Source organism: Saprolegnia parasitica (assembly GCF_000151545.1).
Source record: "Saprolegnia parasitica CBS 223.65 unplaced genomic scaffold supercont2.183, whole genome shotgun sequence".
Classification (NCBI taxonomy): Eukaryota; Oomycota; class Saprolegniomycetes; order Saprolegniales; family Saprolegniaceae; genus Saprolegnia; species Saprolegnia parasitica.
In genome coordinates, this window is record NW_012156577.1 from 22538 (window position 1) to 42104 (window position 19567).

Below are 19567 nucleotides of genomic sequence, written 5' to 3' on the forward strand. Positions count from 1 at the left end.
AGCCGCCGCCACGGCCGCCACGACCGCCGCCACGACCACCGCCGCGGCCAAAGCTGCTCTGGTGCATCTGGCCGAGCCAGTCGGGGCACTCCTGGCCGTTCTCGAGGAGGAGTTCGTGGAGCTCGCGGATGATGTTGCGGTTCTTGTCGTTGACCATCGAGAGCGCGTTACCGACGTTACCGACACGGCCCGTACGACCGATGCGGTGGACGTAGTCGTCAATGTTGGACGGCAAGTCGTAGTTGATGACCTGCGTCACGCCAGAGATATCGAGACCACGGGCGGCCACGTCCGTCGCGACAAGCACCGGCGTGCGGCCCGAGCGGAACGACGCGAGCGCCTCTTCGCGCTCACGCTGCGAGCGGTCGCCGTGGATCGACGTGGCCGGGAAGCCTTCGTGGCAGAGCATGTCTTCGAGGAAGTCGGCCGCGCGCTTCGTCTCGACGAACACGAGGATGAGGCCGTCCTGGACTTGGTTGAGGAAGCGGATAAGGTAGTCCTCCTTGTCCTGCGGGTCAACGTACACGACCGTCTGCTTGACGTCCTTGGAGGCAGCGCCGACGCGGCCGACCGTCAAGAAAATGTAGTCGCGCAAAAAGTCCGAGGCCAAGCGCTGGATCTCGCGCGGGAACGTGGCCGAGAACATGAACGTCTGGCGCTCGCGCGACATGTCTTCCTGCTCGACGATGCGGCGAATCTGCGGCTCGAAACCCATGTCGAGCATGCGATCGGCTTCGTCCAAAATGAGGAACTGGATGCCGGCAAGCGACACGCGGCCGCGCTCAATCAAGTCGACAAGACGACCGGGCGTGGCGACCATCATGTCGCAGCCGCGCTCGAGGTTGCGGAGCTGGCTGCCGACGTCGGCGCCACCATAGACGACGACGGGGCGACACCCGTGCAGTAGCAGAACTTCTTGGCTTCGTCGTAGATCTGCGACGCGAGCTCGCGCGTGGGCGCCAAGATGAGCGCCGACGGGAAGATCTTGCGGCGGCGACCACCGCTCGCGGTCTCCTCGTCAATGTTGGCGGGGCCGTTACGGAGCATGGACGCGAGCGTCGGGAAGAGGAAGCCACCCGTCTTACCCGAACCCGTCTGAGCACAGGCCATCATGTCGCGGCCAGCCAGACCGATCGGGATCGAGTACTTCTGGACAGGCGTCGGCTTGTCGTAGCGGCAGAGCTCGAGGTTCTTGCACACTTCGGGGCCGAGCTCGGCTTCGTTGAATGTGGTGACCGGCGGCGGGACGCCTTCACCGCTCGTCTCGACTGGGATGTCATCGTAGCTGTCGAAGTTGATGCCCGACGACTGGCAGTCGCCAAAGAGCTCTTGTTCGAGGCGCGCGTTCGGGTTCATGTCGCCATAAAAGCCAATGCGGTTCTTGCGCGGGCCGCCGTAGCCACCGCCGCCGCCACGCGAGAAGCCACCTTCGCGAGGACCGTCACGCGAGTAGCCGCCGTCGCGACCGCCGCCGCCACGGTAGTTGTCACGGGGCGCCGACTCGAACGACGACCAGCGCGAGTTCGTGGCCGGGGGTTCGCGGTGGTTGTCGCGGCCGCCACGGGCGCCGTAGCCGCCACGGCGGTCGTCGCCACGCTCGGAGCCGCGCTCGCTGCCATGGTTGCTGCTGCGGTCGTCGGCCCCGCGGAGGTGCGGAGGGACATATCTGCTACGAGGTTGGCTTCCGTCCATTAATTTTGCGTCAGAAATTCTAACTTTGGCGAATCCGTCGAAGCGACGGGTGGTTTCCAACACCTTGGCGCTGTAAATGTGTTTTAAACACGAAGTGTTCTTTTAAACCTAAATAGTGTATGGAGTCAGCGTCCACGCGCTGACGTGGCGGTGGGCCGCTCCACTCGATCGCTTCATTGCAGAGAACGATGCGCCGTGCACCCCATTTTGCTGTCGATCAAGGTTCTACATGATGTACACGCTCTCGTGCAGTTTGAAATCAGGATATAGAGCTGGAAACCAAGACATGGACTGGAAACAACAGCGTGCGCCAACGTCATGATCCGAAGAGATGAAATAACAGTAGCCGCGGGTTGAAGAGCAAGTCGGAGTAGCCGCAGCGAGGGCTGCCTTGGCGACGCGATATACTCGTCTGATAGTCGAATGGACTTTCCGTGGCATGTTCATCACAGAGCTAGGACGTCGCCGATGCGGGAGGACAACGTCATTTTATATGCACTTGAAGCGCAAAAGCCAACTTCAGTTGCGAGGAAGTGCATAAAAGAGGAAGCGCACCGAGAAAGGCGCCAGGAGGCATCTCGCTTTGTTTGAAGCTAGGTTCAAACGATAACCTCGGAACACGCGGTCTAGTGCAACGGACAAGCACTACATTCCGTAGCACGATCCATCAACTGGGACATTGCGTTCCATTTCATAGTCTTTGTCGAAAGTGCTGGTGCTGGAGTGCGAGCATTGGGGCATGAATGGCAATGCGGCCATTCCTCTTACACTATTTCGTGTTTTTGGTCCAGGATTCGACGTGGCTCTTCAAGGTGCTTCGAAATCGGTTTTAAACACGTTCCGAGATCATTGGATATGGCATTATTCCTTTTCGACCAATCAGACGCGCCGCAACCCATGGCCCCTGTCCCCGTATTTTAAAGACAAAACATCCAGTTTAATCTGACCGTTTGTATGTCGGAGCGGTGAAACGTCATTAAATGATGCCCGTTCGCGGAGAAAGTGCAGATCCGAGTCGGCGTGTGATTGGTGGAAATCCCCACATGGGTTTCGACGCACTGCATTTTCTTGGTCTGTTCCTGCTGGCGGGAACCAAGCTGCGGACCGAGCGTGGTGACCGTAGAGCGCTGCAGAGGACCCGGCGACGTCGACGTCTCTGCCGCGTTGCTCGGTCCCGCCTGTTACAAGCGCACACCCGCTCGATACGCGCCAATGAGCCGTGGCGTCAACCAGCCAGCCATTGACGCTGCCAGCTCTACCAAACGCCTTGTCTATGCACCAAGCGCAAGGCGGCCGCATGAGGCGCTCCGTCCCGCGCTGCCAGTGGATGCTGCATTTGGCAACGCCCATGTATACCGACTGTACATGCAAGGAACAACAGCTTGCCGCGTTGTGTGCGTGTCGGTTGAGTGAGCGATAGCGGCTGCAACCCAGGGTAAGGATGTCGAAGCTGCGATTTTGCGTCAGGATCCATCGCAGCAAACCGTTCATACACGTTGCCGCATCGTTGGGCTCAAGCGCTGTGTGCACATGGTCTAGTAGATAGTCGCCGACACGTCGCCGGATTGTAGCTCCGCCGAGTAGCGGCCGACGACACGCAAGTCTTATGTGATCCAGAGGATGCAAACAAGATCGTCTAGTTACTGCAGTTGCTCATAGAATGCTCGTGTAGCCGTGCTTTTGGCGCATGTAAAACTTGACGCCAATGAAGAAGCCGACGCTGCCACAAACCGCGAGCGCGAGCGCGACGAACACGTACACGACGGTGCTCGACACGGTCGCGGGCGCCGCACGCGAGTGCATCGGCAGCTTGTCAAAGTACCCGACGTCGCGGAGCCAGCTCTCGGGGTAGAAGAGCGACGACATAGCGATCGATGGCGCCTTTGTCAGGTTGCGCATCTCGTACCCGTCGTGGAAGCGCGTCACAAGGTGTCCGAAGAGCTGTTGGAAGCGCGCATGCATGGCTTGCGCCGCAGCGTCTGACTGCGTCTGGAGGTACGAAGCGATCGCGGTCGCATTCTCATCCAGTGCAAGCACACTGTTCGAGACGTTGACTTGGCGCAGCAAGAGGGCACTCTCGAGCTCGGCTTGCACAGCGCGGACGACGGGCGAGATGACGACGTAGAAGCGCGTCATCCAGTTGCCGACAACGGCGAACGCCCAGTACATGGACGTCGTCATGTCGAATCGGTGCAAGGACCCGGTCGCCATCGCTGCTGGGATTGCATTTGCGTGGGCGTAGACAGGCACGTATGACGTTGCATGCGGCGCGTACTGTCCGAACCAAAGCGTCGCCATGTACGCGTTCGACTTGTCTGGCACCGCCACAAAGGAGTAGCTCGCCCGAAAGATGGAAATCGCGCGCTCAAAGTGACCTGTTAGTGCCGTCGCCTTTGTCATGTTGCCGTTGAAGTTGATGTCTATTCGAACGCAACTTTGGTTTTGAAGCATTGATACTACCAACGCACCGTAGCGATCAGGGTTGCCGTACGGACCCGCAGCCGGGCCCTGCGTCAGGTCGTAGGCTGTGCCCTCGTAGTGGTCGCGCTGGTACGCCATGAGGTCCTCCGGCGAGATGCGCGACGAAACCTACGCGTACGTCGAAGCGACTAAAACCAAAGCGTGGACGTACCGGCGTCGAGAACGGATAGCTGAGGCCATAGACGTCCGTCACCGGGCTCAGCTCCAGGTGCGTGTTGGCGAGCGTAAGGACGCGCCACTGGCGACGCGTGGCGTAGTACTGGTCGGGCACGAGCGGATGCGAGTAGACGCGGGCAAAGTTGAAGGTCCCGTTGACCGACGGGTCGTACAATTGTGCACGAACCGCGACGTCGACCATATTTTTCGAGCCCATGAAGTTGGCGTTGTCGCTCAAGTTGACGTGCTGGATGATAAACTGGTTGGCAATGACAGCAATGTCGTTGTCAGGCACGCGCTGCGCGACCCAGACCGCCGACGCGCCCGTGTCATCCGGGTGGATGTGGAAGACCCACGCCTCGGTCGTGTCGGCGACCGTGAGCGTCTCACCGGCTTCAAACACTGCGTTGGGACCGTCCCAGACCGCGCCGTAGTACCCATACATCTCGGCCAGCTCGCCCATGACTGCGATCGCTTCCCGCGCCGTGGTTGCCCGCTCCATGGCCACGTGCGAAAGCTCCGAGATGTCGAAGAGCGCTTTCCCACCCGCGCTAACGGGTGCGCTGATGAGTCGCCCAGAGCACGTGCATTCGCCCATGGACACTTGGTGCTCGTTCATGATCGCGTACAAGCCAGAAATATAGGCGTGCGTCGATGGCACTTGTGGGATCGAGCCCATCGACGGCGACGCCGTCCAGTTGAACACTGACGTGTCGACGTTGGCGAGCGAGTACACGTCGCCGCGGCCGTCTCCGACTGTAAACATGCTTGTGAGGCATTTCATGCAAAATATTGCGACCCACCGTAGCGAGGGTACTCGAGGCGAAACGTGACCAGGTCACGGGTCGCGTTGGGCCCGTGGGTCCTTGCCGGGACCTTGCCGATGCGAAAGTCGCAGGTGCTGCAGTCCGACGCGTGGGTCGTCATGGGTGCGCCCGTCGTCGAGGCCTACGATGGCAGTCGCATGAGCTGGGTCGTGCGAGAGGTGACGCACGTTTCGGCCGACTGCGATGGCTGTGCATCGGTCCCAGTCGTCAGCGGCGCCGTGGGCGAGAGCGACGACGCCGAGGAGCACGGTCGATAGCAGAAGACGCATCAGGTCGCGGAAGATGTTGAAATGGGGCGATCGTATTTGCTGGCGACCGTGCTGCAAGCTGCTTCGTTGCGCTGATTGGCAAGGGTTCGCACTTCAACAGGAAACTTTATCGAAGGGTCATGTGTGGAATAAAATATGCCGCTTTTGAAGCGATTTCGGGTTTTTTTATTCCACCTGATCGGCTTGCTCCCTAGTGGCTTTTAAATTGAGAAAAATAAAATACGCACGAATCCTAGCACTTGGATATGGAATGGACGCGTTTGATTGGACAAAACATTTTATCTAAATAGTGTAAGAAACGCCACTTCAAGCACCGATGCAAGGTTGCCATCGAGCATGTCGGCATGTCTTAGAGTATGGCCCAGGAAGGAACCATTCCTTTCAAAGTCAATGGCTATGGGCTTTCGATCTATCTACTTGATGACAATAGTCAATTCGGAGAAACTGATGCCTCGAATGACGGAGTCGCAAGCGGTCATGTATTTTATACACTATTAAGGAATTACACGTGAATAGAATGGCGAGCAAAATTCAACTTCATTCTTACAAACATTTAGTTCGTAAAATATTTTTATTGCTTCCGAAGAAGTCCTCGTTTAATGGTGTTAAACAGTCCGTCACAGTATCAACCAATCGAAACAGCATACGCAGTCTCCTGAAAGGCCATTGGCTCCTTGAGGTAAGAGCCAAGACAGCGCTTCCAAGCATCCATCCACGATTCACCCAAGTGACCGCCAGCATGAAGGTACCGTTCACCAAGATGCAAGGCGCCGGCAACGACTTTGTCCTCATCGACAACCGCACACTCAGCCTCAGCCTCACGCCGGCGCAAGCCATTCGCATCTGCGACCGCTTCCGCGGTGTCGGCGCCGCCGGTATCTTGCTCTGGGAGAAATCGCGCACGGGCGTGGCTGACTGGGCGTGGACCTTTCTCCAGAGCGACGGCGACACGGCCGACATGTGTGGCAATGGCGCGCGCTGCTTTGGCCGCTTCGTTCACGACAACGTCGGCAACCGCGACCCGTTCACGTTCGAGACGGGTGCCGGCGTCGTCGCCGTTGCGGCCGCACCGGACAATACGATTGCCATTGCGCTTCCAGCACCCAAAGACGTCTGCTTCCACGAGACGATCGCACTGCAGCAGAGTCCGACGACGACGGTGCATTTCGCCAACACTGGCGTGCCCCATGCCGTCCTCTTCGTGGCGGATGTTCATGCGGTCGACGTGCAGAGCGTTGGCCGCGAGGTGCGGTATCACGCCCACTACGCGCCGCGCGGCACGAATGTCAACTTTGTCCAGGTGCTCGGCCACAACCGCCTCGCGATCCGCTCGTACGAGCGCGGCGTCGAGGTCGAGACGCTGGCTTGTGGCACGGGCGTCGCTGCGGCAGTGCTCGTGGCTGCGCGGACGCATCAGTTTACGTCGCCAGTCCGCGTCAACGTTGAAAGCGGCGACTGCCTCGAGATTCGCTTTGAAGACGACGGCACGACGTTTTCGCATGTCTACTTGATTGGGCCTGCTGAGCCAACGTTCAGTGGCGAAATCGACCTCTCATTCTAGAATTCTGTTGTCTCCTATCGTACCGCATGAGGATATAGCGGTGTGGGCTGAGGAGATGTACACATTTGTCATGAATCTCACTTCTATTTCTGGTGCGCTTGGCTGCCTCGGCGTCATAACGATGGGAGAGGCGCTGGACCAGGTGCAAAGGTCGAGGAAACGTCGATGGGTTCTTTTTAATTATGGTCCGATGCCATTATTGACCACAAATAAGAAGGGCCATAAAATTGAGAAGCGATGGTCCAGCACACGGGGTCCTGCCACTGCAAGGCCGTGACGTTCGAGTTTGAGGCGCCGGCGAAGCTCGTCGCGTGGGACTGCAACTGCTCGATCTGCGCCATGAAGAAGAACGTGCACACGATCGTGCCAAGCGCAGCCTTCCGCCTCACGGCCGGCGCCGACAAGCTCACGACATACACGTTCAACACGCACACGGCCAAGCACCAGTTCTGCAGCGTCTGCGGTGTGCAACCTTTTTACATCCCGCGCAGCAACCCCGACGGATTCGCGATCACGATCGCCTGCATTGCACCGGGCACGGTCCAGCACGTTGAGGTCAAGCGCTACGACGGCCAGAACTGGGAGGCCCAGTACGAGACGGCCGACATTGCCAAGTACTCTAAGGCATAAGAATACGCGGCAACACGACTCTTTTTCCCAACGGTGCGCAAATAGATCACGAGGCCGATCAAACTTGTCGCGTGCAAGTACCTCGCGCAACGAGCTGTTCAACGGCGCATATTACTAAGCTAGGACTGGTACGTAGTATGAAGCTTCTGGGTTCGATCGCTTCGTGGCATGGCGTGGAACACGTTGTTGGTCGTATGATGGATGCTTCGTGTCAGGGAGGAGCTATCGACATTAGCCTCGCCTCGCGATCGGTGAGACCTGACGTGCATCCCAATACAGGTGAGCTGAGCCGGCGACTCTGCTACGCTTCAGTAGTTTGTGTAGCTGATGAGCCGGTGCAGCCTATTCTCGCGTGGCTTTCATGTACCTTCACGCTACTACAGCTGCGCCGTATATTGAAAGCCGTGGCCGTCCGATCCAGCTTGCACTTTCTCGGCCCCGAGGCTCGACACTGCCTTCTCTGCGATGCGCAAGCCCGCGGAACGTACGACCATCTTTTGGTGCGCTGCCATACGTCCGCGCGATCTGGCGCGCTTTTGCACCGCTGCAAGGCATTTTGCAGATGCAACTCACGTCGTCGGTCGCTGGCTTTCTCGACGACGACGTCGCCATGTCGTACTTGGCCCACAAGTCATCCATTCGTGCCCTCTGGCGGATCTTACGCGCTTGCGTCTAGAATTGCCATTGGCTCGAACGCAACAACCGTGTCTCCCGCACAACGCTGACGCAACTCCCCGCCGCTTCGCTCGCGACCCGGGCAGCTACCATCGCACGACTGCATGCCCGACACTTGGCTCGTCGCGTCGCTGGTCGCTTCCCGAGACCTCTTGGTGTGCACACTATTACCTGCTCCCTTACACAGTCCCGAATCACGACCAGTAATGCTCCTCACCGGCCACGCCTCACGAGCGCATTAAGAAGTCCACCATATCTTTACAATTGCCTCAGTTCAACAACAGCAGGTGTGTCGTGTTCAGGCGCTCCAGGCTCGGGTTCTCCACCTCGCACCCTTGCATTTCTTGAACTAATCATCAGACCTTGAATGATTGCTCTAAGGACAAAACTGTCATGCTACTGTGCTGTGCAGTATCGGAGCAGATTTGCTGACGAGTAAGAACGATGTCATCTCCTCCCAGCGCGTGGGTGGCAACACCGTCAACGGCGCATTGACTACACCATCGCCCTCTTCAACCGCCCGCAACCTCCAGGCCTGGATGCGCATAATCATGTTGCTGGCGAAGAACCAAGTTCAAGCAGTGGCATCTGGTCACAAGACAAGGTCAGCAATCGCACAGCAATCGCACCGTGGTCGACGTGTACAGTGTAGTAGCTGATGCCATTGATTCTTCCCACCAGCTTCCATGTCCAGCTTCAAGAATCTCGGTTCGCGACAACCGCCGGCGGAAACCGACTACTGGGAAGGGAGAAACTTGAGGCAAGATACTTGGGAGCTAAATTTTCACTGGACGAGTGAGCGATCAAGAAGTCCAGCGCGCTACAACGACACGCCTGCGACCCAACCTCCTTCGCCGCCCCTTTTCCTTCGCCTAGAGCATGAGCCTAGTATCGACTTGCGTACCTGACTGACGAGGCCTCGGTATCACTGACGTGGCGCTTCATCGAGGCACGTTATCGCCGGCCTGTCGCGTGTGCATCGAAGCCACGTTCGTTGAAGTTTGAAATCACTTGCGGTTCGTAAATGGATAGTGAAATCAAGTTACGACATTTCGAGCGACGACACTGTGCATGGAACAGGATCGAACAGCGGATCGCCATTCGCACCGCAAGTTCCCACTCTACTTTTCTTCTTCTGCCAGCTACACCATGAGCGTCACGGAACCCGCCGAGCCCCAGAAGCCGACGACGCCCGTCCCGTCGCCCAAGGCGGACGCGCCCACCGAGTACGTCCCGGTGACCGAGTACGCGCCGGTCGCCGACGCCGTCCTCGTCGAACCCACGGTTGCCATGAACGTTGTCGTCGTTGACGCTGGCCTCGACGCCAACGGCCTCGTCGTCGGGCGCTGGAAGGCCGACATCTGCGCCTGCTTTTCGGACATGATCCCGAACTGCTGCATGGCGTACTGGTGCCCGTGCATCTCGCTCGCCCAGACCTTGCACCGCGTCGGTCTCTTCACGTACACCAGCACGCTCCTCGTCTTTGCCGTGCTGTACACTGCGCAGTACCTCGCGCAGCTTCTTGCGATCGTGTTTGGACCATTGGCCTTCTTCCTCTCGTGGATTATCTACGCCTTCGTCGTCGCCGCGCTCATGTACGTCCGGACGCGCGTCCGCGCCATGTTTGCGATTCCCGGCAACGTGTGCGAAGACTGCCTTTGCGCGTGGTTTTGCAGCTGCTGCACGATCGCCCAGTTGGCGACGCACACCGACTCGTACACGCCCAACGCCTGCAACTTTGGGCCCAAGGACACGCTTGCCGGCTACGTTGTCTGAACTTGCGAATGGGAAACCACCCGGTCTTGTATCTTTTCAATATTTCGAAAAGGAATATAATTCTACGGGGTGGTCGCGATCCAACAGACTACATTCATACGTGCATGCATCCTTGCCAACGCAAGAGACGCGGGCCCAGAGCGCATGCATACTAGTATATGAAGGTGCAGATGCTGCGGAAAAGCTGTAAGGTCCGCCTCACTTTGCTGATGGTTTGATACATTGATAGATTGTAACGTTCCTGGCAGAGACCGAAGCAGCACGTCCTCGCCGCGTGGGCCCGTGCACAGACAAGCTTTGTTCCGCCAGTGAGTAAGCTGCCACAATGAGCTCCGCGCCGATCTCTGTGACCGCGAAAGCGCCGCTCGAGTATATCCCCGTCATGGACCCTCTGGCATCACCGATGGCGCACCCCGAGGACGATGCGTCGGTGCCCATGGCCGGCGCCGTGGACATGAACGGGCTCGTACTCGGGCGCTGGAAGACTGACATCTTTAGTTGCCTTGCGGACCTCATGCCCAACTGCCTCATGGCAACATTCTGTCCGTGCATCTCACTCGCTCAAGTCCTCCACCGACTCGGTTTCTACTCGTACTCGTCGACACTGATTGCGTTTGGCATTCTCTACACCGCGTACCTCGTCGCGACGATGCTCTCGTCGTCCGTGCACCAAGCGTGCGTCTACAACGGCATCGTCGTCACGTGTACATCGTCGTGGAACCCGTGGCCGGCCGTGAGTCTTCTCTTGGCTGGCGTAATGCGCGGGCTGCTCATGCACATCCGGACGCGGGTCCGCGGCCTCTTTCAGATTCCCGGCAGCGCGGCTGAAGACTGTCTCTGCGCGTTCTGCTGCTCGTGCTGCATGCTCGCCCAACTGGCGACGCACACGGATGCATACACGGCGGCGCAGTGCGAGTTTGGACCAAAGGACACGCTGCCAGGGTACCACGCCTAACTTTCACTGTCGAGCCAATCAAGTGTACTACACTCGTTTCTAAAATGCGCGCTTGGAGTCAAAGTACGAGGTTCAGTTGTACATCAAACATTCGACGAACCAGAGCCTCACCAGGTGTGCTCGTTGCAAAATCTCAGAGGCTTCTATCTTGCGCACGTCCGCATACTCATAGTGGTAGAAGCAGAGGCTTTCTTACGCGAGTAGGAGCAGATGCCAAGACTGCGGAAGGCTCTAGGAGACGACCACATCTCCCTCTCGACGAAATGTGCTTCGCCAGTGCGCGCCACGTTATCAGCACAGAAGGGTTAGGATGTTGGTGTGGATGCCACGGACGTTGAGCAGCAAATGCTCGAGCAGCGCCGACCAGAGAGAGAGAGAGGTCTAGATCCGTTGGGTACGGCTACGATGACAGCCGTTCGTTCTAGTCTCTTGTGCTGACGTTTGAAACTACGGAGCGCGGTCGGCCAAGCAGTGGCTGGGCTGCAGCGATCCCATGATCGGCCGCCAGCTTTTGCTGTCCTCAGACAGTGCAATCGTGCCAGGAACCATACAGTGTAAGACACTCGCCTCGTCATGAGGATAATTGGATGCGCTATCGGACCGCCACGAGCGAGCGGCGTCATCAGCCATCAGATCCGCCATTACGATTTGCCCACGCACGATCTCGGTTGCTAGAGCAATTTAATACCTCTATCTGAATGTTTGATACAAACACGAAGATAATGCGCGATAATTTAAAGCTAACGTCCACCACATGGGCTGGCTGGGGTAGCTCCCTCATAACCGGTTTATGCGCGCTGTATTGCTCCCATCAATCTTCTTACATATTGTATTAGAGCCCGCAGAAGGAGGCCTCACCGTCGCAAGAAAGGAGTTGTAAGTAGCATCACGTCACAACGGGCGCTGGCCAGTTTGCATTTTTCCGCACCAAGTTGGAGCATGAGCATCACTGAGAGCACCAAGCCCGCCGACGCGCTGCCCGTCGACGCGACGCCCGTGGCCGCCAACTACTACGATAAGGACGTGGCCTTCGCGGCGCCGGCGCCACAGGTCGTCATCGTGCAGCCGACCGTGGTCATGCAGGCGGCGCCTGTCGACGCCAACGGCCTCGTCGTCGGTCGCTGGAAGGCTGACATTTGCGGCTGCTTTACGGACCTCGTGCCCAACTGCTGCATGGCGTGCTGGTGCCCGTGCGTCTCGCTCGCGCAAACCGTCCACCGCGTCGGCCTCTACACGTACGCGAATGCGCTCCTCGTGCTCGTCATCATCTTTGGCGCGTCGTACGTCACGACCGGCCTCTCGAGCTTCTTTCGTGACACGTCGTGCACGTACTACAGCGGCGGCCTCACGGTCTGCGCGACGACCATGTCCTTCTGGGGCTACATCTCGTCCGTGTGCGAGATCGTGTCGATCGCGATCATCATGCTTGCGCGCATGAAGATCCGCGGCATGTTTCAGATTCCGGGCAACGCGTGCGAAGACTGCCTCTGCGCCTTCTTCTGCAGCTGCTGCTCGGTCGCGCAAATGGCCACGCAAACTGACTCGTATACGCCCAACGACTGCAACTTTGGGCCCAAGGAGACGCTCCGCGGCTACGTCCTTGTCTAAGTGCATGTAGTATTCCAAACAGCAGCATCTTCATGACAAATCGACACCTCATCTTGCCATTTGATTGATCGCACAGCCTATTTGATCGATCGCACAGCAGAGGCAGGCAGTAAAGAAGGAGCCGGCTATGTCAAAGAGGGCGCAGACCTTGGCACGATGAGGATTGTAATGATGAAAGAACACACCGCAAAAAGAATCGAACCCGCGGCCGATTGCAGCTCGCACACGCTGCGGCCGTCGACGAGGCGAGAGTTCTCAAGGTCCGGAAAGGCCATCGGGAGAACGTTGGCGAGGAGAAGAGGAAGCCAAAGAGGAGCAGTGCGCACGTGTACGACGAGGCCAACCCGACGCGGTGGATCGTCTGCGCGAGCGAGACGCTCGAGCTGATGCACACCACGCAGCAGTTGTGCACGCTATTGGTAAAGCAGCCATCGATGCTCACGGCCGTCCTCGCCGTGCGACGCGATCGATTAGTGTGCATATTGTGCTAGACGGAAACAAATGCGTTGCGAGCGAATATCTCAACGACCAGCGACAACGGCCCGCCACGCACAAACGATGGCAATACGCCCATTTATGCGCGAGTGAGAAGCGCATTACTGGTGGGCGAGCTGCGTTCGGGTTATTATTATTAATACTAGTAGAGAATGCTGATGGAGTCTCCTCGAGCACAATGCAGCAGCGTCAGTGGTGCCCGAGGAGCCTCGCCGTCGTCTTTCTGGCTTCGTCAGACATTATTCTTGGCGTTCGCCATAAATAATCGTAAATAACCATATTTTGGTGAACACAAGCCCGCCGCGCCGGCGGATCGACCAAAATGAAGTTTGAAAATGAAATCGCCCATACTTGCCAGAGTGCTAGACCACACTTTGGGGAGTCCAAAATGCTATGTGGCGTCGCCGTGTGAGCTCTGTAGCGAGAGCAAATGACAGCGGCAAACAATATTTCGATATAGTGTGATTTTTGGCTATACCGAAATACTGTACTGGATACGAGGCCTCATCACGCAGCGGTACCGCGCGCACGTTGCCTCCCTCGGCCACATGCAGCACGTTCTCTAACACGAACAAAAAGAGACGGCGCCCTCAGTTTCCGCGACTTCAACGCATTTTCAACCGAATTACATGTCGTATTTCGTGAAAACCGACGCTCGGCAGTTCGAGTTTGGTGTGAGAGCCCAAGCAACGACGGCGACCAAAAAATTGGTCGCACACCGGGTCAAGACCCTTGGCCAACTGTGGCAGCCAGTCTTACGGTCCTTGGAGCTTTGGAACCCCGCGATGTCACGTGAAGTATTTGGGCAATTCTGCCACCACCTCGAAAAATGGAAAATGGATTTCCGCGTCATTCCGCTACGTGCAGCGTCGGAAACGACATGTACGCCATTCAAAAAGTGCGTGGAGAGATATGCACGGCTGCTACGTGGCGCTGGCGCGTCTGTGGGCTGCTACTCGTCGTTGTGCTGCATGATGCTCACACTATTTAAGACGAGGTCGTAAGTCTTGTGATTGACTATAAAGAATCAAGAATTGAGCCAATAAAAACATCCGTTCCAGATCGAGCCGAATCACAAGGACAAGCGGTGGTGTGGACGCGCGCGATCATCGGGAAGGTCCGGCGCGACGAGCGGCTGCACGAAGATGCAGAGCGCGCTGCCTTCCGCGAGAAGCAGACCTCGACGGCCGCGTCGAGGCGCTCAAGAAGACCAAGCATCGACCTCTTTGCGCCCGACGCGACTCGCCACTTCTACAAGGCTAGCGACGCGCCGGACGAAGAAGCTCGGCGACTCGGCGAGCGCAAGATGACGCTGTCACGCATTGTTCGGCGACTGCAGCCACTTGGAGCACGGCGGCACCTCGCTCGCATGTTGTGTAGCGCTGGCTTACACCCGAAGAAACGTACTAGTAATTTATTATCTATTTGATATTTATGGTCTTGTTTGAAGGGGGCCGGACTCGGACCTATACAAATGTCAAGTACTACCGGACCGGACTGAAATAGCCCAACACACGATATCATACAGCGTTTTTTCTGATACAGTACATAATACAGAATTTGCCTTACAGAATTTGCCGTGCAGAGTTCGATACACGACTGGAGTGGGCGAAGGGCTCCCAGCAAGACAAATGATCAGAGGTGCTCTTTAGAGTGTGCATTAGTCGCATCATGATGCCTTACAGGTTGTACGCTAGTCGTCATGGATAAAAGTATTGTCGTGCTTCGCAATCCAGTCGAGAGTTCGATTTTGCTGCAAACGCCGCTCCTCGAGCCGCGCCACTGCAGCGTCAATGGGCATACGCGTTCTAGAGGCATAGGCTTGGACGGCACGAATGACCACACGACGTCGATTGTAGAAGCGGCGCGCGCTGTCATTGCGCCAACGAGCACTAGGCGTCTGCTCAATTGACACGACGGAGGGGCGGTCACCTAGGCCGTGGAACCACTCGCGCCAGAGCTCGGGTAGAGTTTGGACTCGACTCATTTGGTTACCAATAGCAACTCGCGTCGTGGACGGATTGTTGCTCATGGCACTTGCGGTCGTGGTGGGCTGGGTGGAGGGCTTGGCTGAGGGCTTTTGGGTAGCTCGTGGGGGAGACTGCCGAGGTGCGCCGTCGGGTTCCATTTCTAGGCGCATCACAAACCGACCACTTGCCAAATTGCTCACCACTTGACCTTGAGCCGCCACGTCGGTGCGCAGGTTGTTCACGACGGCGCGGACGTCTTCGAGACCAGACGTGACCAAGTTCATGGAGGTCGTGAGCGCCTTGTGGTTCGTGTCGATCTTTCAGTGAGCAATGGCATGGCGCGCTGAAGCAGTATCTGCATGGGCTCATCTTGGTGCACCAACAAGTGTTCCATCTTGATCTCGAAGGCGGTGTAAAGCGGGTGCGAAAAGAGAGGCGCACTCCACATCGGGTGCGCGGGGTAGAGCTTCTTGAGGAGGACAGAGTCTTGGAGAAGCACGACACGAAGATGCATTAGGAGCTCAAGGAAGCCTCTAGCCGCGATAGTGGCCTCGCACTTGCCGTCATTGAGCTTTGCGAGCCAGTTGGCGGCGTCTGGAAACACAAGCGCTTGGAGCTCTTGGTCGGGCTCCACTTGTCCACGCTCGAGGTAGTAGAGGCGAGGGTCTGGACTGAACCCAGCCATGACGCGCATTGCTTCGCGGGGTAGTTTGGTAAGGTAGCGGGGTAGTTTGGTAAGGTAGCAACCTTCCATTGCTTGGTTGTTCCAGTGGCCCAAGCGCCGGATTTGTGCCTCGCTTGCACCACCCATTTCGGCCATGCGAGCTCCTGAGCCACGGGCTACGTGCGTCTTGGCGCGGGTGCTGAGCCCGGTGGCGGTAAGCGCGTCGGAAACAGCCTTGTGGTGCGTGGAGTACGTCATCTCTTTTTCGGGTTCTTGCCGCTCTTGAGCAGCTTGTACCCGTACCAGTCGGCACTCGTGGTCATCACGGGGAAGGGCTCGCCTTCGACGTGCCAGCGCCAGAAAAGGTAGCACGCCATCGCAGCCTGCGGGCACACAGACACATCCTTGGCGCGCAAACATACGGCCAACTCCACGCGGCCATGCTGGTTTGTCTTGCCTTGGCGCTGAACGGCGATGACTGCAACGCACTTGCTAGTACCTTCGTTCTCCAATTGCACCGACTGTAAGTCCGCGAGCTCGAGCATGCGTGCCGTCTCGCCGCGCAGCAAGTAGTAGTGCGAAAGAGCGAACGCAAGCCAATCGCGGAGCCGAACGCCGAAGAAAGATGCCGGAGTCCAATAGTGCTTCGCGATTTGGCTTAACTGCTCTTGCGTCGTATAGCCATCTATGAGCGTACCGGCGCCGCGGTCTTCGTAGTTGGCGCGCTTGCGCTCGTCTTCGGCGAGCGATACTTGCTTCAGCAATGTCTTGACGAGATTGTTGCGCGGGTGGGGATTGGTGTTGGCACGTTGGCGCACTTGCTCTTGATAGAGGTCGACTATGGCGTTGACGTACTGCTTGACGGTGGCGTAGCCGATGACCTTGGTGGACTCCTTCGTCGACCCTGCGCCAGTGTCCTTCTTCGTCTTCGGGCGCGCCGTGCGTCCAATGACTTTATCCTTGATGAAGTAGTGGAGCGTTTGCGCGTCAACGAGCGGGAGCTTGTTGGCATTTCCGGGTTTGGCCTTGAACCAGTCGACGTACTCCTGGGCCTTCGCGCTGTAGGCAGCCTTCGTTGCCTTGGGACGCTTGTCCGCCGCCATCTCGTACGTCTCCATCGCTGAGCGCTGCATCGCGAAGGCCAAAGCGGCTTCTTGGACGTCGGCCGCGCTCGGGCGCAGCATCTCGTCCGTTGCACAAATCCAAAATAGAAGGACAGAAGCTGCATATCCAGGATTTCCACCAACTGACCAACCGCCCCGCAAGGTTTGCTCCATTTTTAGCCAATAGTACATCGCGGACCCACCCTGAAAATATCTCGGATATTTTCAATAGAAGTCTGGAAATACCCAATGTTAACTATGGGTCCGGGCCGGACCCTAGTCGGACCTGGGCGGACCTAGTACGTATATACCTATCTTTCTCTTCCACTGCAAATCTACGAAGTTTCCTACGAGCCCACTCCGCAGGAACCTTCTACCAAGACCATAAATATACTTATGGCCTTGCGTCTACCAACGGACTTGTCTTGTGTTCTACCAAGAAACATTTTGAACCGCAGCGATATGTGCGCATGAAAGCCAAGGAGATCGGTCCATGGCATATCGAACAAAGAGTGCGTGCCAGGGATGGTGGTGGAGGATCGCGACCGTCGCTCCGTGGCTCATCGACGGCAGCACCATCGGGTGCAGAATATGAGGTCGTGGTGGGCATGGTGATATCGACTGCACGACGACATGCGCTAAAGCCATCTAGTTGAAAAGTCTTGGTCGTAGCGAGTCGCTCGTGCAAACAGAAGTATGCAAACAGTCCAGAGGACGTCATCGAAAGCGGTTTTAAACATGTAATAAACCTAGTATATCAGGCCTTGACTCTCTGGATGGACGGCTGCTTGAGCGCAATGTAGCGTCCGACAGCAAAGCCCGCGGCGACGCCCAGCACGACAATCATGAGCGCAGCGCCCATGAGCGCGCCGGCAACGACCTGAATTTCGTTGCCGTCGTTGTAGTCGTAGCCAGCGCTGCGCAGCCACCACTGGGGGTACCCCATCGGCGCGATGCCCATCTCGTCAGCCGTCGTGTTGGAGACGACGTAGCCGTCGTGGAAGCGCGTCACGAGCGTCGCAAAGAGCGCGGTCGCGGACGCCAACGCACGGGCCGCCGCGTCTGCGCTGGTCTGCGTCAAGTACGTGACGGCGTCCGCGTCACTCAGCGTTGCGACATGCGCCGCCACCGCAGCATGGGCTAATCGCATCATCATCGTCTCGAGAAGAACAGACAGCATCGTACCGGCGAGCGCGGCGGCTTCGTACGCGCCGCTGGCTGCGCGAATGACGGGCGACGTCAGCTTGTAAAAGAGGCCACCATAGTTGCCAAGAAGCGCGTTGGCCCAAAACAGCGTGCGATTGTCAAAGCGCCGAAGGGACCCGCGCGCGGTGGCGTTGGGCGTCGCCTCCACACGCGCATAGATCGGCACATACGTCGTTGCGTGCGGCGCGTAATGGCCAAACCTACGCATTTGGACGCTCGACAGGTCGCATTTGACAGCGGTACGATGGACGGTACCAGACGACGCCGAGGCGAGGGTCCAGCACGCTCGCCTGTGTCACGTATGAGTACGCCGTTCGGAAGAGCGAGATGGCGCGCTCGAATTGCCCGTCGGCGCCGGCCGATCCGGTGGCTAGGACCGATGACGTGAGTGTCCGTGTGCGGGGTAGGGTCTACCGACAGTAACGGTCGGGGTTGCCGTATGGACCGGACGCCTTGTCGGTCGTCAAGTCGAACGCCGTGCCTTCGTAGTGGTCGCGCTGGAACCGCATGAGGTCGGCGGGGCCGAGCAGCGCGGCCGGCTATGTACACAAGAGGAAATCATCGACTCTTAATATCTCGAAGAGAGTAATACGCACCCGCGTCGAGAACGGATAGTCGGAGGCAAACACGTCGGTGGTCGGCGAGAGGGCGAGGCTCGGGTTCGCGAGCGTGAAGACGCGCCAGACGCGCCGGGTCGAGTAATACTGGTTCGGGTGCTCGCGGACCATCGCGTACGATGCGGTAAAGTCAAAGTCCTCGACGTCGTCGCCGTCCCAGAAGCCGTTGCGCTTCGCCACGTCAAAGAGGTTGGTGGACGCGAGGTAGTTGGCGCTGTCGCGGACGTCGATCGACCGAATGACAAACTGGTTGGCGACAACGGCCATCTCGGTCGCCGGCACGCGCTGCGCGGCCCAGACCGCCGACGCGCCCGTGTCATCGGGCAGAATGTGGAAGATCCACGCCTCGGTCGTGTCGGTCACCGTGAGTGTCTCGCCCGACTCGGCAAAGACGTCGTCGCCTTCCCACGAGCAGCCATAGTACCTAGATATATGTTTCAAGTTGATGCTATCTTGCACGTTGGAGAAGGGATGGTGGTTAGGTCTCGGCGAGGTGGCCCATGACCGTGATGGCCTCGCGGGCCGTGCGCGCGCGCTCCATCGCGACGCGCGAGAGCTCGACAATGTCGAAGAGCGCGTTGCCGCCCTGCGAAAGCGGCTTGGCCCACAGCCGCGCGCCGCACGTGCTCTCGCCGAGCGCCACTTGGTGCTCGTTCATGACGCCGTAGACGCCGTCGAGGTACGCGTACGTCTTCGGCACTTGCGGGATCTGGCCGATCACGGGCGTGGCCGTCCAGTTGTAGACGTCGTCGTCATCGAGCCGCGTGTACATGGGCCCGAGGCCGTCCCCGACGTACCGCGGGTAGCTCTGCTTGACAAGGACAACATCGCGCATCGCACCGGGCGCGTGCGTCTGCGACGGCACTTTGAGCAAGCGAAAGT

The 19567-nt window shown here is 58.1% G+C and overlaps 10 protein-coding genes across 10 annotated transcripts; 5 read left to right on the forward strand and 5 right to left on the reverse strand.

Annotated features, from left to right (window-relative positions):
- Nucleotides 1–33: 33 nt before the first annotated feature.
- SPRG_15570 (hypothetical protein) lies at nt 34–1692 on the reverse strand (the record flags this gene model as incomplete). The annotated part of the gene is made up of 2 exons (XM_012354804.1): nt 34–850; nt 874–1692. Coding segments are annotated over 2 exons (1636 nt in total), but the record flags the coding sequence as incomplete, so codon positions are not given.
- Nucleotides 1693–3305: 1613 nt separating this feature from the next.
- SPRG_15571 (hypothetical protein) lies at nt 3306–5425 on the reverse strand (the record flags this gene model as incomplete). The annotated part of the gene is made up of 5 exons (XM_012354805.1): nt 3306–4112; nt 4161–4281; nt 4325–5085; nt 5133–5277; nt 5324–5425. 5 exons carry the CDS (start codon nt 5423–5425, stop codon nt 3346–3348), a joined length of 1896 nt encoding a protein of 631 aa, XP_012210195.1. The 3' UTR covers nt 3306–3345.
- A 662-nt stretch (nt 5426–6087) lies between these two features.
- SPRG_15572 (diaminopimelate epimerase) lies at nt 6088–6988 on the forward strand. Its single transcript, XM_012354806.1, has one exon. The coding sequence runs from the start codon at nt 6165–6167 to the stop codon at nt 6984–6986; it is 822 nt and encodes a 273-aa protein (XP_012210196.1). The 5' UTR covers nt 6088–6164; the 3' UTR covers nt 6987–6988.
- Nucleotides 6989–7199: 211 nt separating this feature from the next.
- SPRG_15573 (hypothetical protein) lies at nt 7200–7642 on the forward strand. Its single transcript, XM_012354807.1, has one exon. It carries the CDS (start codon nt 7224–7226, stop codon nt 7614–7616), a length of 393 nt encoding a protein of 130 aa, XP_012210197.1. The 5' UTR covers nt 7200–7223; the 3' UTR covers nt 7617–7642.
- A 1798-nt stretch (nt 7643–9440) lies between these two features.
- Nucleotides 9441–10067, forward strand: SPRG_15574 (hypothetical protein; the record flags this gene model as incomplete). Its single annotated transcript, XM_012354808.1, has 1 exon — nt 9441–10067. One exon carries the CDS (start codon nt 9441–9443, stop codon nt 10065–10067), a length of 627 nt encoding a protein of 208 aa, XP_012210198.1.
- Nucleotides 10068–10379: 312 nt separating this feature from the next.
- Nucleotides 10380–11136, forward strand: SPRG_15575 (hypothetical protein). Its single transcript, XM_012354809.1, has one exon. The coding sequence runs from the start codon at nt 10393–10395 to the stop codon at nt 11020–11022; it is 630 nt and encodes a 209-aa protein (XP_012210199.1). The 5' UTR covers nt 10380–10392; the 3' UTR covers nt 11023–11136.
- An 804-nt stretch (nt 11137–11940) lies between these two features.
- Nucleotides 11941–12689, forward strand: SPRG_15576 (hypothetical protein). Its single transcript, XM_012354810.1, has one exon. It carries the CDS (start codon nt 11962–11964, stop codon nt 12628–12630), a length of 669 nt encoding a protein of 222 aa, XP_012210200.1. The 5' UTR covers nt 11941–11961; the 3' UTR covers nt 12631–12689.
- A 2464-nt stretch (nt 12690–15153) lies between these two features.
- SPRG_15577 (hypothetical protein) lies at nt 15154–15915 on the reverse strand (the record flags this gene model as incomplete). Its single annotated transcript, XM_012354811.1, has 3 exons — nt 15154–15255; nt 15296–15412; nt 15475–15915. 3 exons carry the CDS (start codon nt 15913–15915, stop codon nt 15154–15156), a joined length of 660 nt encoding a protein of 219 aa, XP_012210201.1.
- A 98-nt stretch (nt 15916–16013) lies between these two features.
- On the reverse strand, nt 16014–16954 carry SPRG_15578 (hypothetical protein; the record flags this gene model as incomplete). The annotated part of the gene is made up of 1 exon (XM_012354812.1): nt 16014–16954. The coding sequence occupies exon 1, from the start codon at nt 16941–16943 to the stop codon at nt 16014–16016; it is 930 nt and encodes a 309-aa protein (XP_012210202.1). The 5' UTR covers nt 16944–16954.
- A 607-nt stretch (nt 16955–17561) lies between these two features.
- On the reverse strand, nt 17562–19520 carry SPRG_15579 (hypothetical protein; the record flags this gene model as incomplete). Its single annotated transcript, XM_012354813.1, has 6 exons — nt 17562–18002; nt 18048–18268; nt 18324–18438; nt 18487–18607; nt 18665–19066; nt 19191–19520. The coding sequence occupies 6 exons, from the start codon at nt 19518–19520 to the stop codon at nt 17620–17622; spliced, it is 1572 nt and encodes a 523-aa protein (XP_012210203.1). The 3' UTR covers nt 17562–17619.
- Nucleotides 19521–19567: the final 47 nt, after the last annotated feature.

What these genes read in the sequence shown, in the direction of transcription:
- SPRG_15573 (XM_012354807.1), top strand. Translation starts at nt 7,224, where the DNA reads ATGGTCCAGCACACGGGGTCCTGCCACTGCAAGGCCGTGACGTTCGAG.
- SPRG_15572 (XM_012354806.1), top strand. Translation starts at nt 6,165, where the DNA reads ATGAAGGTACCGTTCACCAAGATGCAAGGCGCCGGCAACGACTTTGTC.
- SPRG_15576 (XM_012354810.1), top strand. Translation starts at nt 11,962, where the DNA reads ATGAGCATCACTGAGAGCACCAAGCCCGCCGACGCGCTGCCCGTCGAC.
- SPRG_15575 (XM_012354809.1), top strand. Translation starts at nt 10,393, where the DNA reads ATGAGCTCCGCGCCGATCTCTGTGACCGCGAAAGCGCCGCTCGAGTAT.